Here is a 14,827-nt window from a genome sequence, read left to right on the forward strand (position 1 = left end):
TCTTTTGGATCCCACAGTAAAATTAATGGGACAAAGTCTTGAGTCTTTTGGACAAGATAGAGATGATGAACTGAACCCCAGTATTCCCATTGGAGAATGGGAGAAGGGGCAATACAGGAGAAGCTGCAACCAGATGAGCAATTGCATCAAAGGGAGACAAGAAATACGTCACTGTGTAGTAACCTGAGAGACACTGCAAATTGCATAATTCCTCCAAAAGTGACACTCGTGTCCCAGAAAGGCGCCGGGCCAGGTGGCAGCGCTGGGAAGCATCTGCCTCGGGCACAAGCAGAAATATCCCAATGGCTGTGTGAATGGTGAGGAACCAAATTTAGATGCTCTGAAAACAAGGAGCTCTCAGCCAGGCAACGAGAGGGTTTTTGTCCCAAAACACCGGGTTTTGGTGGAAGTGCTTCCAGGAGGGGCTCTGGGAGGGTAGAAGCCTGTCGGCCTTCCCAGTGCCAGGCTGGGACATGGGGAGACACAACTGGAGAGGAGATCCTAGCCCAGTGGTGCATCCCCAGTTCTGGCTGGTCCATAGGCAGGGATGGTCCCCTGCCCATAGGGAGGATGTGGACCCCCATTTTGCTGCCCCTGATCTGCAAAGGGGTGCAGGCAGCAGCCTGCCCACTGCTGGGGGGCCACTGAGCTCCCCCAGTACCAATGAATCAGTGTTCAGTAGCTCATTGTGGAGCCTTCAAGCCCTCCATGAGGAGGAGGAAGGAATCACTGAGATGAATCATTCCCATATTCCCGTGGAGTTGGTGGGGGTGTGTGTGTGAATCTGGGGGGTGGCTATGGGGAGCTGTGTATGGGGGGGGAGGGGGGGGTGTTGGTGAGGAGTGGGGCATCCATTCCCCCATGTTCACAGCCTCATGCCCTGCCTGCAGAGAACAGCCAGTGGCCCCCCCAGCACTGCCTCCTCTCGTCCCAGTGCCAATCCAGCCACAGGCAGTGGGGGTAACCTCAGCCCCAGCCCTGGACACACAGTGCCCCATGGCCTGGCATGGGCAGCACACTGGGGACATCAAGGGGACACCCTGGGGATGCCCACGCGGCCGTCCCGGCTGGAGTCTCACCATGCAGCTCCACCAGCAGCTCCTCAGCTTGTCACCCTCATCTCCCAGCCCCTTGGTCTGCATTAAAAGCCCCTTTGTGCCACCCGTGTCAAATACCTCCACCACCATCCTGCCTGACCCTCCACCTCCAAATCCTCACATCTACCACTGTGAGGTGTTGCTGCCCACGGCAGGGGGTCGGAACCGGATGACCTCAAGGTCCTTTCCAACCCAAACCATTCCATGATTCCAGGACTCAACGGTTCTATCGTGTCAAACCCTCCAGCGGGGTCCAGCACAGCACAGCCACAGGCTCACCTGAGCAGGGGCGGGGGCCGGGGCTGCCGCCTGCCCTCATCCCACTGCTCCATATTCATGAGCCCCTCCTGCTCCTGCTCCTGCTCCTGCTCCTGCTCCTGCTCCTCCTCCTGCCGGGGTCCGCTGTGCAGTCGGGGCTGGTGCCGTACCTGAGCGCAGCCGGACGCGGCCCCGCCATGGCCGGCGGCCCCCCCGTGCTCCAGCTCTGGCTCCTGCTCCAAGCCGCCTGCCTCTGCTTGGCCCAGATCGTGAGTTCTTTGCTCGGCCCCGCTTCGCGCCGGGCCGGGATAGGGGACGGGGAGGGCACGGAGAAGGGATAGGGAGGGGATGGAGAAGGGATAGGGAGGGGATGGAAGGGGACAGTCTCCATCTCCCCGCCATAGACGCTCGCTCGCAGTGCTGGGACTTTTGCTTCTTTTCCCAGCGCCTTTCCCTTGATTTTCCCAGGAATGACCCACTATGGGGGGTGCAGCAGCACCCAGCCGGGACCCCCAGATCTGACCCAACTGGGATCTCTCCATGACGAAAGCTGCCTCCAGCCCTGCGGGCCAGGGCCAGGGCTGGGATGCACTTGGGGTTGTTAGTTGACCGGTTGAGTTTTCTTCTCCCCTTGGGCAGCAATGGGGACTCTGCTCCTCCCCTCCCCAGCAGCCGCCGATCTTGTGCCTCCCATCACCTGGATAAATGCTTATTCACTTCTGCTTTGCCGGGTTGAGGGGGGCTGAGAGGGGATCTGACCCTCTCAGGGCTGTGCTGGGGTTCTATGGGTCTTGCCGGGGGGCAGTGAGAGGGACACCAGCAGTGGAAGCACTGGGGATCCCAGCAGATTCTCCCAACTCACCCAGGGGCAGCAGCAAAAGGATTGGAAAGGAACGAAGAGAAGGTGTCGCTCTGCCCCTCGGGGCCAGCGGGCAGGCAGGGTTTCCCCTGGGATCGCACCGACAAGAGAAAACTCTCCCTGCCTTGCAACTCCAAAAATCAGGTGTTTAGGGAAGATTTCGGGATAATATTCCCATGTGGCTCCTGAGCTGCCTGCTGGCACAGACACGGCACAGATGTGGTACAGATGTGGTACAGACAGGGTACTGACAGCATCGCTGCAGAGAGCTGGAGCAGCTCCCTTCCTCTAACAGCCCCCCGGGATGCCCATGGGCTTGTGGTGGCAGGGTCCGGGCAGGGGAGCGGGCTTTGATAGGAGCAAGGGAGCTCCTGGAACAAGGATCCAGTTGGAAATGCCTCTGGCAGGACAAAGGTGCCATTCACGGGTGCTCCCAGGGCCGGGTGCTCGCTCCCAAGGTGAAGCCAGGGCTCTCCTGGCTCCATGAACAAACCAGCATCACCCCTCATCCTGAGATAAATGAGCCTGGAAGGAGGTGGCGGATCGCAGCCATCCTGTCTGGTTTCATTTCCAGGAACACCAGGATTCGGTCTCCGGGACTGGAGTCTCTTCCCCCCCAAACACCCCGTCAGGATAACAGAGATTCCTTTGCAAAGCCGCTCCTGTGGAGTCCTGTGCAAACCTCAGGGCTGGGGCCAGGCTGTGCAGGCTGAATGGTGCTTTTGTGCGCGGTGCTGCGGGCAGCGAGCCAGCCCCGAGCAGGCAGGAGGGAGCCCACGGAGGGGCTCGGGGTCCCCGTTCCATAGGTTCCATAGCAGGGCACCCAAATCCTACCGGTGATCTTAGAAATCCCAGTGCTGGGCCTGAGCCCCGGGCTGAGAGGGGCCATCACCCCATCGAGACCCCGCACTGCTGGGGCAGGAGGGAGCTGTGAAGGGATAGAAACCGGGCAGGGGATGGGGAGCTGCTTGTGCCTCTGTGGGGCAGATTCCCTGGAGTTCTCCATCCGTTTCCTTGCTGAGGGCACAGCCAGGCAGCTGGGGCACACCTCGGATGCCTTGGGGTGCTCGTTCCATCCCAGCTCGCCGGAGATGGGTCCCTATCGAGCTCTGCGCGCTGGGCTCCCTCCGACCCCAGCGTCTCCTGGGGTCGGTCTGATCCTTCCTGACGGGGGTCCCATCCCTTTTTCCCCTTAGCGAGGGCCTCCGGGAGAGCCCGGCCCGCGAGGCCCCCCCGGTCCCCCAGGAGTGCCGGGAGCAGATGGCGTTGATGTGAGTACGGCCGGGAACCTGTGCAGGCTGGAGGGAGGGAAGGAGGGGACCTGCAGCACAAAGAGGGACATTGTGTCAGGCAGAGGCGCTGTGGAGGGCAGGGAATGCCGGTGCCGTGCGGTTCCTGCGCTGAGCTGCTCCTGGGCTGGGGCACATGGAGCATCCCTGGTGTTGCTGGTGGCCTGGGTGGCAATACTGGCATGGGGGAGCCCAGCTCCTGCACCGTGGCTCCATCCACCTCCCTGGGACAGCAGCCTGTGGCTTCCTGACCACCTCTGGAAACGGGGCCTGGAATGGCTTTTGGGAGCAGAGCGCAGGGAGGTTTGGGTGCAGGATGCTCAGGGCACCCCTGTGTGAGCAGCAGAGGATGCTTGGGGAGCCTGGGTGAAGGGCTCAGCCCATTGAGGAGCTGGAGCTGGCGGGCTGATGGGGATCAGGACTCCCAGGTTGGGTGTCCACAGAGCGGACCTATGGCCAAGGGCCGTGGCAGGGGGCCGTGGCTCCAGATCCTGCCCAGAGGCTCAACAGAGGGATCTGTGAGCAGCAGAAAGGGCCCTTTCTTGCCCCAGGCTGTTATTTTAGTGCTATTTCCACCCGGAGCAGCCGCAGCCCTCCCTGCACCCAGCGCAGCCCTCGCCTCTACACACCAGCCCCATCCGGATGTGGCTCCTGGGCTGAGGGTTCCAGTGTGGGAAAGGGGATTGGGGATGCGGGTCCCAGCCCCCTGCGCTGCCTGGTCAGGCTCTGTGGGGTAACGGACCCTTTACAACCTTCATCCCTTTCCCCAGGGTGACAAAGGCTCTGCCGGAGCCCCGGGGTCCCTGGTGAGTTTCCCCCCCCCCCCCCCCCCAAGTCATTGACGGTCTCTCCCTGCCTGGAGGAGCATCTTTCAATCTGCCCCTTGCCTCTTCTCTTTTAAAGGGTGTCAAGGGGGAGCCTGGAGCCCCTGGTCCAGATGGGCCCGCAGGGAAGCCAGGCATCGATGTGAGTACAGCCCCCGTGTCCCCCCTGGGTTGCAGCAGGGTCTCAGCAAACTCCTCTTCCTCCCTGCATGAGCATCCTTTTATGTCACATATAAGAAAAAGCCCCAATCCCTTTGTGCAGGAGCTGGAAGCACCTTTTGAGTCACAGCAGGAAATGCAGGTAGAGCTGGGGCAGGGCTGCTGCCTCTCTCCTGCACTGCCCAGCTCCAAAAGCACATCCCCCTCCATCCCACATGGGCAGGAGCCGTGCCAGGAAAGGCACGGCACCAACACCCCAACATGGAAAGGCTTTTCCTTGTCCTGCACTGCAGCCACTGCCCTGAGCCCTGGTTCAGCTCTCCTTTCCTCCAGAACAAACCTGGAGCAATCCCGTGCCCCAGAGCCACCCCCTTGGTTTCAGAGTCCTTGGGGTTTTGGTTGTTCTTCAATAATAAATGAATAGAATCATAACTGTTATTATAAGCATGCATTATTCATCAGGCTGAGCTGCCTGGGAGAGCTTGGCTCCTTTGAACACTGAGCCGAGCCAGGGGCTCTCTGGGGATCAGCCCCTGGGTGATGCTCAAGCCAGCATCCAAACCCCAGCACGAGCAGGGGCTGGGGGGCAGAGGCCTGCAGTGACCTCCCGCTGTCTCTCCTCCTGCAGGGCCTGACGGGAGCCAAAGGGGAGCCAGGACCCATCGGCGGGCCAGGAGTTAAAGTGAGTGAGGAGTTGCTGCAGGGCTGCGCCCCAGGCTCCCACCTTTCCCCATGGATCCAGTGGGGCTTGGCCGGGCTGGGACCAGCCCCACACTGTGGAGGGGATGCACAGATGCAGGAACTGGGTGATGGAGCATTTGGCAATGAAGGGGCACTGAGGCTGGGTCCGGGGAGGGGTGGATTTTGGACGCTGAGATAGCAGTGGAGCTCGGGAGCACTGAGAGGAGCAGCGGAGCAGTGGGGCTCGGCAGGGCCACCCCCTCCTGTTTCAGCTCCTGACTCTCCCCTTTTGTCCCTGTAGGGCCAGCCCGGACTTCCAGGGCCACCGGGGCTCCCCGTGAGTATCCACCTCTCCTGTGGGCACCAGTGATGCTTCCACTCCTGGCTCCGGCAACCATGAGTGGGGTGGGAGCGGAGCAGGCATCCAGCCCTCCTGCTGCATCCTTGCTGGCAGGGTGGGCATTGCCCTGCTCAGGGCAGGGATGCTGCTGGGTTTGGGGGGGGTGGAGGTTTGGACCAACTCTTTCTTTTTGTTTCAGGGTCCTTCACTGCCAGGACCACCGGTAAGTGCTGCTTGTGTGGGGCTGGGGCACACAGGATTCTGCTTGGAGTTGCACTGGAAGAGCTCAGGTCTCAGCACCCCACAGCAGGAGGCTTGGTTCTCAATCTCTGTAACTCAATGAACTCCTGTCTTCTCTTTAAGGGGCTTCCAGGCCAGGTTGGGCTGCCAGGAGAGATCGGAGCACTGGGACCCAAGGTAGGGGGCAGGAGGGGGCACAGGAAAACCTTAAAACTCCCATCTTGGCATCAGCATCCACTTCCCTGCACTGCTGGGCTCCTGGCATACACAGGGGTGACCCTGTAATGTGGGGGAGGGGGATCCTACAGTGGGAATAGAGGGTGATGGAGCAGCCAAGTCCATTGGTGCCACCCATTTGCTCCCAGCTCACAGCCAGGGGATGCCCCAGTTCCCACTGTGGGTCTCTGGTGCTCCATCACCCTCTCCATCGGTACCTGCCGCCTCCCACCCCTCCATCTCCTCACTTGGGCTTGTTCTTTCCCAGGGTGACCCCGGACCCGACGGCCCGAGGGGCCCCCCAGGCCCTCCAGGGAAACCCGTGAGTACCTCCCCAGTCACCAGCATTGGCTGCAGGGGGAGAAGCTTCCACCTGGGCCCGGGGCTGGGACTGGGCTCCGCACACACCTCCCCGTGCCCCCTCCGTCCAGACAGAGCATTCGCTGCAGCACAGCGCTGCTGTTACACCGGCGGTGCTGACCATCTCCTTCCCTCCAGGGCCCCCCGGGACACATCCAAGGAGTGGAAGGCAGCGCTGACTTCTTGGTGAGAGCTGCCATTACCTTGTCCCTGCGCAGGGTAGTGGCTGCTGGGAAAGCCCTGGCCTGAAATGCAGCCACCAGTGGCACGGGGTAACGGGGCTGATGGGGCAGGAGGAGCAGGGTCCCCAGCCAAGGCCATGCTGCGAGCGGAGGGTCCCCTGTGCCAGCGCACAGCCTGGCTGCGGCGCAGGAGCCCGTCCTTCCAGCTCCCCTCTGCGAGCTCTGGGGCCTTTCCCAACCCAACTGTGCTGCTTCTTCCCACCAGTGCCCAACCAGCTGCCCACCAGGACCTAAAGGCCCCCAGGGACTGCAGGGACTGAAGGTAAGGGAGCCCTGGAGGTGCCAGGGAGTGAGCAAGGACCTCCTGTGTGCTGAGCAGAGCCTGCCCTGCTCTGGGGCATGGGAAGCTCGGGAGCTGCCCTGGGAACACAAGGACAGGCACACAGAGCCCTGCAGCAAAGGTGCTATGGGAGAGGTCCCCTGCAGCTCCCCAGTTCCACCCAGCCCCTTCATTTGGCCCCTGCCAAAGCCCCAGCCATGCAGCTCCCTGTGCTGGAAAACCAGAGCATTAAATCCAGTGAGCAGCCCCACTGCATGCCCTTGGCTGTGGGATGCTGAGCCCCACCATGTCACCAGCGGGCACCCCAGGGTGGGGTATCCTGGGCACCGTGGCTCCGGGTGATGGGGCCATCAAGGCACTGCCTCAACCCTGCTGCTCTGCCCAGGGATGCTCATGATCTTCCTCTTCATCCTTAGGGTCACAGAGGCCGCCCCGGTGCCCTTGGGGAGCCCGGCAGGCAGGGCGGGCAGGTGAGAGACCTCTCTGGCAGCTTCCCAGCAGGAACCAGGAATGCCTGCCTCTGGGAATGCTGGGCTGGACCAGAGGGCAGGAGCTCTGGGGAGAGAAAGGGGGAAAGAAGGAAAGTGGTGGGAGAGGGAGGAGGGAGATCGGGGCTGGGACATGGAGGGCAGACAGGGTGATCTTCCCATGGTGTCTTCCTGGATGGGGACACCCTAATGGGTCCCAGTCAAGGGGGCTGTGAGTGCCCAGGGTGGTTTGTATCCCTGCTGCACCCCAACACTGACCTTTCTCCATTCCTTGCCAGGGCCCCAAGGGTGATGTTGGTATCTCTGGAGAACAAGGAGTCCCAGGGCCCCCGGTAACATCCTTCTCTTTGCAGCTCTACTTGGTTTGTGCTTGGCCCCAGACATGGGGGGGGTCCTGAGGATCCCCTGCTTCATCCCATCCATCTCCCTCCTCCCAGCCATGGAGCTGCTACCAGGAGGGTGGCAAAGCCACATCCCAATGGAGGCCCCCACAGTCAGCACACATTCACATGGATAACTCGACATCCAGGGATAAATCTCTCCTGTACACTGAGCCCTTACCCCTCCTGATTGGGGGTACCCCATCCAGCTCACTGCAGGGATGCGGGGATTAAAGCTGTTTGCTCACACTGAGCACTTTGAAGAGGAAAAGCAATTAATGGCCTGCACCCTCTGCTCTGGGAAAGGGCAAAACTGCTTTGAAGCCAAGAGCTTTGGCAGGGGAATTGGCACCGGTTTGGTCCCACTGCCATCATCGAAGTGACAACTGGAAAGGTGCCTGCTGGGGGGCTATGGAATGAGGGGGCTGAAAGACCTCAAACACCTCCAAACCCGCTGGTTTCCAGGACTGCTTCTGCTCTAATTGCACCTTCCCCCAGGCTGCTCCTGGGGCCGTTCCCAGCTAAACTGGCTGCTGTTTCCTTCCCACAGGGACCGCAGGGCTTGAGGGGTTACCCGGGCATGGCAGGACCCAAGGGTGAGGCGGTAAGTGCCGGCTCCGGGGTCAGGGCACCCAGCTCCCCTGGCCGTGCTTCCCAGGAGCATCACCAATGCTCCTTGGCCACCTCGGGGAGCTGGATGCTGCGTCTGCCCAGTGGGATCAGACCCGACTGGGCTCCGAGCCTGGGATGAGAGGAATCGATCCCCTTGTGCTCTCTTTGCAGGGTCCTGCTGGATACAAGGGGATGGTTGGGACCATCGGCGCGGCCGGGCGGCCGGTGAGTGCCCTCCCTTGTCACCAGGGGCCATGGGGCAGGCAAGGATCCCCACACTTTGCTGCTCAGCCCTCGTCTTTCTCCCTTGCAGGGTAGGGAAGGCCCCAAGGGACCACCCGGGGACCCTGGTGAGAAGGGAGAGCTGGTAGGTATCCCATCACAGCCCGTGCGATGCCAATGCCCCTTCTCCCTGGCATGGAGAGGGGCCCTCGATGAGCAGCTCCTCCCTCTCCCAGCTCCAGCGCCTGCCCCAAGAGGGCGGCTGAAGTGACACTTTGCTCCCTCCTGCTCTAGGGTGGCCGAGGTATCAGGGGCCCCCAGGGAGACATTGGCCCCAAGGGGGAGAATGTAAGTACAGCCGGTGGCACCCGTGCCCACATCTAGGGCTGAACCCCTAGCAAAGGGAGCTCCGTCCTGTTCAGGGCTATCCCGTGTCCTTGCACCCTGGCTCAGTACAAGCCTGGAGCTCTCCTTTCCCTTCCCATCCTTTTTTTGCCCCCACCACAAGCCTTTGAGTCCCCCTCGGAGGTGTCAGACCCAGCAACTCCTCCCCCTTTTGCAGGGTCTCCCAGGCATCGATGGCAAAGACGGGACCCCGGGTATCCCAGGAGTGAAGGTGAGACAGCAGGGCCTGCGCTGGCCATGGGGAATGGACACAGTCATAGAATGGCTTGTGCTGGAAAGGACCTTAAAGCCCATCCAGTTCCAGCCCCTTGCCACGGGCAGGGACACCTTCCACTGGAGCAGGTTGCTGCCCCTTGTACCAGTGCTTGCTAGAAGTAACAGGAATGGCGAGCGGCATCCCAGCCCTTGATGCGGCATCTCCTGGCCAGCGGATCCTCATCCCCACAGGGTCAAGGGCAGTGCCCCACCTCGGCCAGGAGCCCCTGTCCCACCCACGGACACCTCATTGCTGCGCCTTTCTCTGCCATGCAGTAACATCCTGTGTCCCCCACAGGGCAGCGCGGGACAGGCCGGACAACCGGGAATACCGGGACACCGGGGACAAGCTGTGAGTAGGGGACGGCGGGACCCAAGGCAGATCTCCATTACCGTGTGGTGCCACCCCCATGCCCAGGCAGTGCTGGCACCCACAGGGATGCTGCCCCCATTGCTCTGCAAGGGGTTTGATCCTGGCTTTGTCTCCACAGGGCTTGCCAGGCCAGCCGGGAAGCAAAGGGGGCCCAGGAGACAAGGTGGGTCTGGGGTAGCAGAGCTGGAGTAAACCCCTTGGAGCACCCATGCTGCAGCCCCACTTGCCCTACATGGTGCACTCTGACCACCTCTGTCTGCCTTCACAGGGTGAAGTGGGTGCTCGGGGCCAGCCCGGTGTCACCGGTGCCCCGGGGCAGATGGTAAGTACAGAGATGTCACCGTGTTCCCCCTGGCACAGCCCGGGGTCTCTCTCCTCCTCTCTCCTGTTCTATTTTCCCCATTTGCTGTCAAACAAAGCAGAGTTGGGCACTTTATCCCCCAGCCCTCCTCTTCCCCCTGCCCCACAGCAGTACCCTCATGGGGAACCCCCTGGGGCCATATCCCCAGTACCCTGGTCCAGCACCTCCTTGGCCATGCAGTGCAGTGGGAGCCAGGAGCACATCCCTGGGGCAGGACGAGGGGCAGGTGATGATGTGCAAGAGCAGCAGCTCCTCTGGGACTTTTCTTTCTCCCTCCTAGGGTGAGCTTGGACCTCGCGGTGAGCAGGGACCTCCAGGTGTCCCCGGGGTGAAGGTGAGTCCCTGGGGCACTGTGGGGATGGGGACAGTGCCAGGAGCTGCCCCTGACTCTGCTCCCTTCCTGGTTCTCCGCAGGGTGATCGTGGAGAACGTGGCCCCGTGGGTCCCGCTGGGGAGCAGGGGAAAGCGGTGAGTCAAGGGCTTAAATTCCCATTGAACGGAAGGTGAAACAGTGGCAAGTGCACTGTCTCTTTCAATGGGAAGCTTCAGGGCAGGTTGGGAACTGTGGGGCAGCCAGAGCTGCTGGAGGGGATGGGGAGCTGCCCAGGCATCTCATTCCCTTGGGAAGGATGCTCTGATGGGAGAGGGGGTCTGCCCCCCACCTCTTTCCACTCATTTTTCTCTTTTTCCTGTGTTACCCTCACTTCCAGGGGCCAAAGGGCGAGCAGGGTCCACCGGGGATCCCAGGGCCCCAGGGCTTGCCAGGAGTCAAAGGAGACAAAGTGAGTGCTGACTGCAGGGGCCGGGCTGCCCTGGGCTCCAGCTCAGGGACACTGCATTGACCCCCCCCCTTCTCCTTTGTCCAGGGCTCCCCAGGGAAAATCGGCCCCAAAGGCAGCACTGTGAGTACAGCACCCTCCTGCCCGGGGTGTGTGGGGGGTGTCACTGACACCCTGTTGGGCAGGGCTGGCACCCACCAGCACCAGGAGCTTTCTCCAACAATAGCCCAGTGTCCTGATCAAGTTCTTGGTGGAAGGAGGGATGAAAGCAGCTGCGGAGGAGGTGGGTGCTGATGGTGAAGGTTCACATTTCCCCATTGCCTTTCCTGCAGGGAGATCCTGGTGTTCATGGACTTGCAGGACTGAAGGGAGAGAAGGTGGGTTCCTACAGGTGGTTCCTGGATGTGGGTCTCCTGCCCAACATGGCCCCTGACACACCAGCATCGCACCCCAGTGTGCTCCATGGGGTGCCCATATCTCCCCCAGGCTGTGTCTCTAAATTCATGCTGTCTCCCCATCTCATTCCTTGTGTTCTGTCCCTAGGGAGAATCAGGAGAGCCAGGACCAAAGGGACAGGTGAGAGATGGGGACTTGGGACCAACCTGTACCTTCCTGCTGGGTGGCTCTGCGGGACCCTCAGTGGAGAAGATCCTCCTGATGAAGGCAGCAGTGATCCACGGAGCTGGTGCATGCTGCACACTGGTGGCCTGAGGAAGTATTTGCTCTGGAGACGGGCTTCAGTAACCGCGTTCAGCCCTGGATTCAAGTTCAGACCCTGCCTGGGGCCAGATCCCGGCTGCGCTGGTTGATGCTGGGAGCGTTCAGGGTCTTGGCACAGGGCCGGGCTCAGCTCCTGATGCCTCTCTCCATCCCCCCTGCAGCAAGGCATCCAGGGAGAGCTGGGCTTCCCCGGCCCCACAGGGGACGCTGGTGCCCCCGGTGCCCAGGGCTACCCGGGCCCCCCCGGGCCACGAGGACTCATCGGGGAGCGCGGGGTGCCCGGGATGCCCGGCCAGCGCGGAGTGGCGGTGAGTACCCCAGTACACACAGTACCTCAGTATCCAGGTACCCCAGTACTGCAGTACACACAGTACCCCAGTACACACAGTACCGCAGTACCCCACTACCACAGTACACACAGTACCCCAGGACTGCAGCAAACAGTGCACACAATACCCCAGTACTGCAGTACACACAGCACCCCCGTACCCCAATACTCTGGTACCACAGTACATACAGCCAGCCCCTCCTTACCTACCCCACCGTGCCGTGCTGCCACCGACCTGCAGGGAAACTGCCCCGACCCTTCCTTACTAACTTGTTGCTCTGGGAAACTGCTGTTCTGGTCAGGAGCAGAGCTGCTCCATGAGCAGTCCAGGAGGGCTGAGGGCTGAGCCCAGCACCTAAAGGGGATTAAAAAGAACCTGGAGAGGGGCTTTGGACAAGGGGAATGGCTTTAACCTGCCGGAGGGGAGACTGAGATGAGCTCTTAGGCAGAAGCTCTTCCCTGGGAGGGTGCTGAGGTGCTGGGGGATGGAATTTTTCTGCATAAGCCTCATTTTAGACTTGCAAAATGGGGCTGCAGAAAGTTGACACCATGAGCAAGCTGCACCATGAGCTGAGGCTGGAGCACATGCACTGGGACCAAATGGAAAGTAAAGAAGGGTGGGAACACCATTGGGTGCAGGGAGGTGTTGTGGACCGGGATGGCACCAGCTTTGTGGGTACAGATGGTGACAGGAGCAAACTTCCTCTATGGCATGTGCCTCTTCTCGCTGCTGGCAGGGCCGGGATGCTGGGGACCAGCACATCATCGACGTGGTCCTGAAGATGCTGCAAGGTGAGGGGGTGAGAGGGGCACTGCCAGCTGGGTGCTGCCGCCCCATCCCGCCCCACATCGGCCTCTCTCTGCCCTACAGAGCAGCTGGCAGAGGTGGCTGTCAGCGCCAAGAGAGCCGCCCTGGGAGGAGTGGGTGCCATGGGACCCCCCGGGCCTCCTGGTCCTCCGGGGCCACCCGGTGAGCAGGGTCCACACGGACCCATGGGACCTCGAGGTGTCCCCGGCATCCTGGGTGCTGCTGGGCAGATCGGCAACATAGGACCTAAAGGTAGGTGGCGGGTGGCCATACCCACACCGTGCCGGGCAGAAATCCCCCGCGGGGCTCCTGCCGCCCTCGTGCGCCAGTTCAGTCCCCGCGCAGGGGCAGCCCCCCCCTGCCAGGTCCGTGTTTCCTGCCGCAGCTCCAGTCCTTCCCTTCCTCTTTCTTTCCCGCAGGGAAGCGAGGCGAGAAGGGGGAGCGGGGAGAAGCTGGCCGCGGCCACCCAGGCATGCCGGGCCCCCCGGGCATCCCAGGTAAGCCCCTGCGCCCCGCTCGGACAGGGCGGGCAGCAGCACCCCTTGTGCCCCTTCAGCAGGGCGCTGGCAGCCGCGGGCTCGGGATTCCCTGCCCCATCCCTGCAAACGGGTCCATCCCCCACGTCCCCCGCCTGGAGCAGCCCCCGCTCCCCGCCTGACGCCCGCGCACCCCTTGCTCTCGCTTCCCACGCCCCGTGCCCGGCTCTGCCCCGGGCTCGCAGCGCGCCGACGGCCGCTCCCGTTGCAGGTCCCCCCGGCAGCCCGGGCCACGCTGTGGATGGGAGGCCGGGCGAGCGGGGCGCGCCGGGCTCCCCGGGCCTCGCGGGCCGGCCGGGCCTCCCTGGCCCCACCGGGCTGCCCGGGTTCTGCGAGCCGGCCGCCTGCCTCGGGGCCTCGGCCTACGCGGGTGCGCGCATGGCGGAGCCGGGCGCCGTCAAGGGCCCCGCGTACTGAGGAGGCACCGGCGCCGTGACGGACCTGGGCAGCAAACCCGCGCCGGGGCTGGCAGCGGCGACCGGGACACTGCGGACCCGTAGGGACGGCCCCTGCCCGGCCCGGCTGCGGGAGCGCTGGGGTCGGGGTCGGGGCCGCGCCGGAGGGGAGCCGCAGCCCCGGGAATTTACCTGGAGCAGGTCCGGGGGGGGACAGGGAGGAGTAACGAGAGGGCACCCCGCGTCCGTCCGCATCAACGGGCTCCGTTACCTGCCCCCTCTGCCCGTCCTCCGTTCCCCGTGCCCCTTCCCAGAGAAATAAATTGGCTTTTCTACAACCCCTCTCACTGTTCTGTCCTGTCCTGCTCGGTGCTGCACCGGCTCATTGCCTGCTCCTTCCCCCCCCATTCTTTTCTTTGTTAAACAAAACATTGTGGTTTGATTATTTAAGAGACTCACCCGAGCCAGCCTTGTCCCCGCAGGGCACTCGCAGAGCTGTAAATCTTTGTAAAATAGGATTATTTTGTAACTATGAAGAGAAAACCACCAACTTTGTACAACTGGACAATAAAACTGGGATGGATTGTTAATGAACTGAAATGACGCGTTGAGTCCTTTCAATCAAACCAAGGCTATGCTGGTGGGGGGTTATTATTTGAGGGCTGAAGCTGGTTTTCCTGTTGTTTCAAGCCCCTCGTTGGGTGTCTCAATTGCTCATTCCCATCCCTGGGGACAATTTTAGCCTCTCAGAAGTTTCTTTAGCAAAACCTCTTCCTTTTCTCACCCTCTTGCAGCAGTGCAAAGGGGATTTGCCACACCTGATCCCCCCACCATGTTGGAGATGGAGCAAATTTGCCAGCAATGCACCGAGTACCTTCAAATGAGGCCAAGTGAACCTGATTCCCCTCGCAATCAAGTAGCCAGAAAGCTATTAACAGCGTTGCAGCTGGTATTGATCTCTTAATAGTTAAAAAGGAGGCCTGTGGCTCCAGGAGGATCCGCAGGTGTCTCTCATTACTGCCATCGACAGCAGCAAGGATTAAAGCTGTGCAGCGGGAGCAACGGGGCCTCGCTTTGTAACATAAATAGAAATCAACTCAGGTTTATTAGCAAAGCATGTTGGGTTTGGCAGCAGAACAGGTCCTGGTGGGAAAGGCTGGTGGATCCCTCCTGCGGCACTGAGCATCACCACCTCCACCAGGGACATGGCAAAGCATGGCCAAACCAGGGCTCAGGCTGCTTTGGCAGTAGGGGGCTAATCCTGGCAGGGAGGAGGCCCAAGCCCCAGTACTGCTCCCTCCCCCTACACTGGGTATCAGC

The 14,827-nt window shown here is 61.7% G+C and overlaps 1 protein-coding gene across 1 annotated transcript; it reads left to right on the forward strand.

The window, feature by feature from the left end:
- The first annotated feature begins 1,464 nt into the window (after window positions 1-1,464).
- COL9A2 (collagen type IX alpha 2 chain) lies at window positions 1,465-13,584 on the forward strand. Its single transcript, XM_057403443.1, has 32 exons — window positions 1,465-1,624; window positions 3,411-3,485; window positions 4,274-4,309; window positions 4,407-4,469; window positions 5,115-5,168; window positions 5,469-5,504; window positions 5,707-5,730; window positions 5,871-5,924; window positions 6,232-6,285; window positions 6,462-6,509; window positions 6,771-6,827; window positions 7,262-7,315; window positions 7,612-7,665; window positions 8,264-8,317; window positions 8,497-8,550; window positions 8,639-8,692; window positions 8,842-8,895; window positions 9,110-9,163; window positions 9,506-9,559; window positions 9,699-9,743; window positions 9,849-9,902; window positions 10,222-10,275; window positions 10,356-10,409; window positions 10,652-10,723; window positions 10,808-10,843; window positions 11,053-11,097; window positions 11,264-11,296; window positions 11,602-11,748; window positions 12,506-12,560; window positions 12,640-12,828; window positions 12,996-13,073; window positions 13,324-13,584. Exons 1-32 carry the CDS (start codon window positions 1,553-1,555, stop codon window positions 13,527-13,529), a joined length of 2,073 nt encoding a protein of 690 aa, XP_057259426.1. The 5' UTR covers window positions 1,465-1,552; the 3' UTR covers window positions 13,530-13,584.
- The last annotated feature ends 1,243 nt before the right edge of the window (window positions 13,585-14,827 follow it).

This window comes from Pezoporus wallicus, unplaced genomic scaffold (genome assembly GCF_028554395.1).
Source record: "Pezoporus wallicus isolate ANWC-B61680 ecotype Strahan unplaced genomic scaffold, APGP_CSIRO_Pwel_v1 contig_8232, whole genome shotgun sequence".
Taxonomy (NCBI): domain Eukaryota; kingdom Metazoa; phylum Chordata; class Aves; order Psittaciformes; family Psittacidae; genus Pezoporus; species Pezoporus wallicus.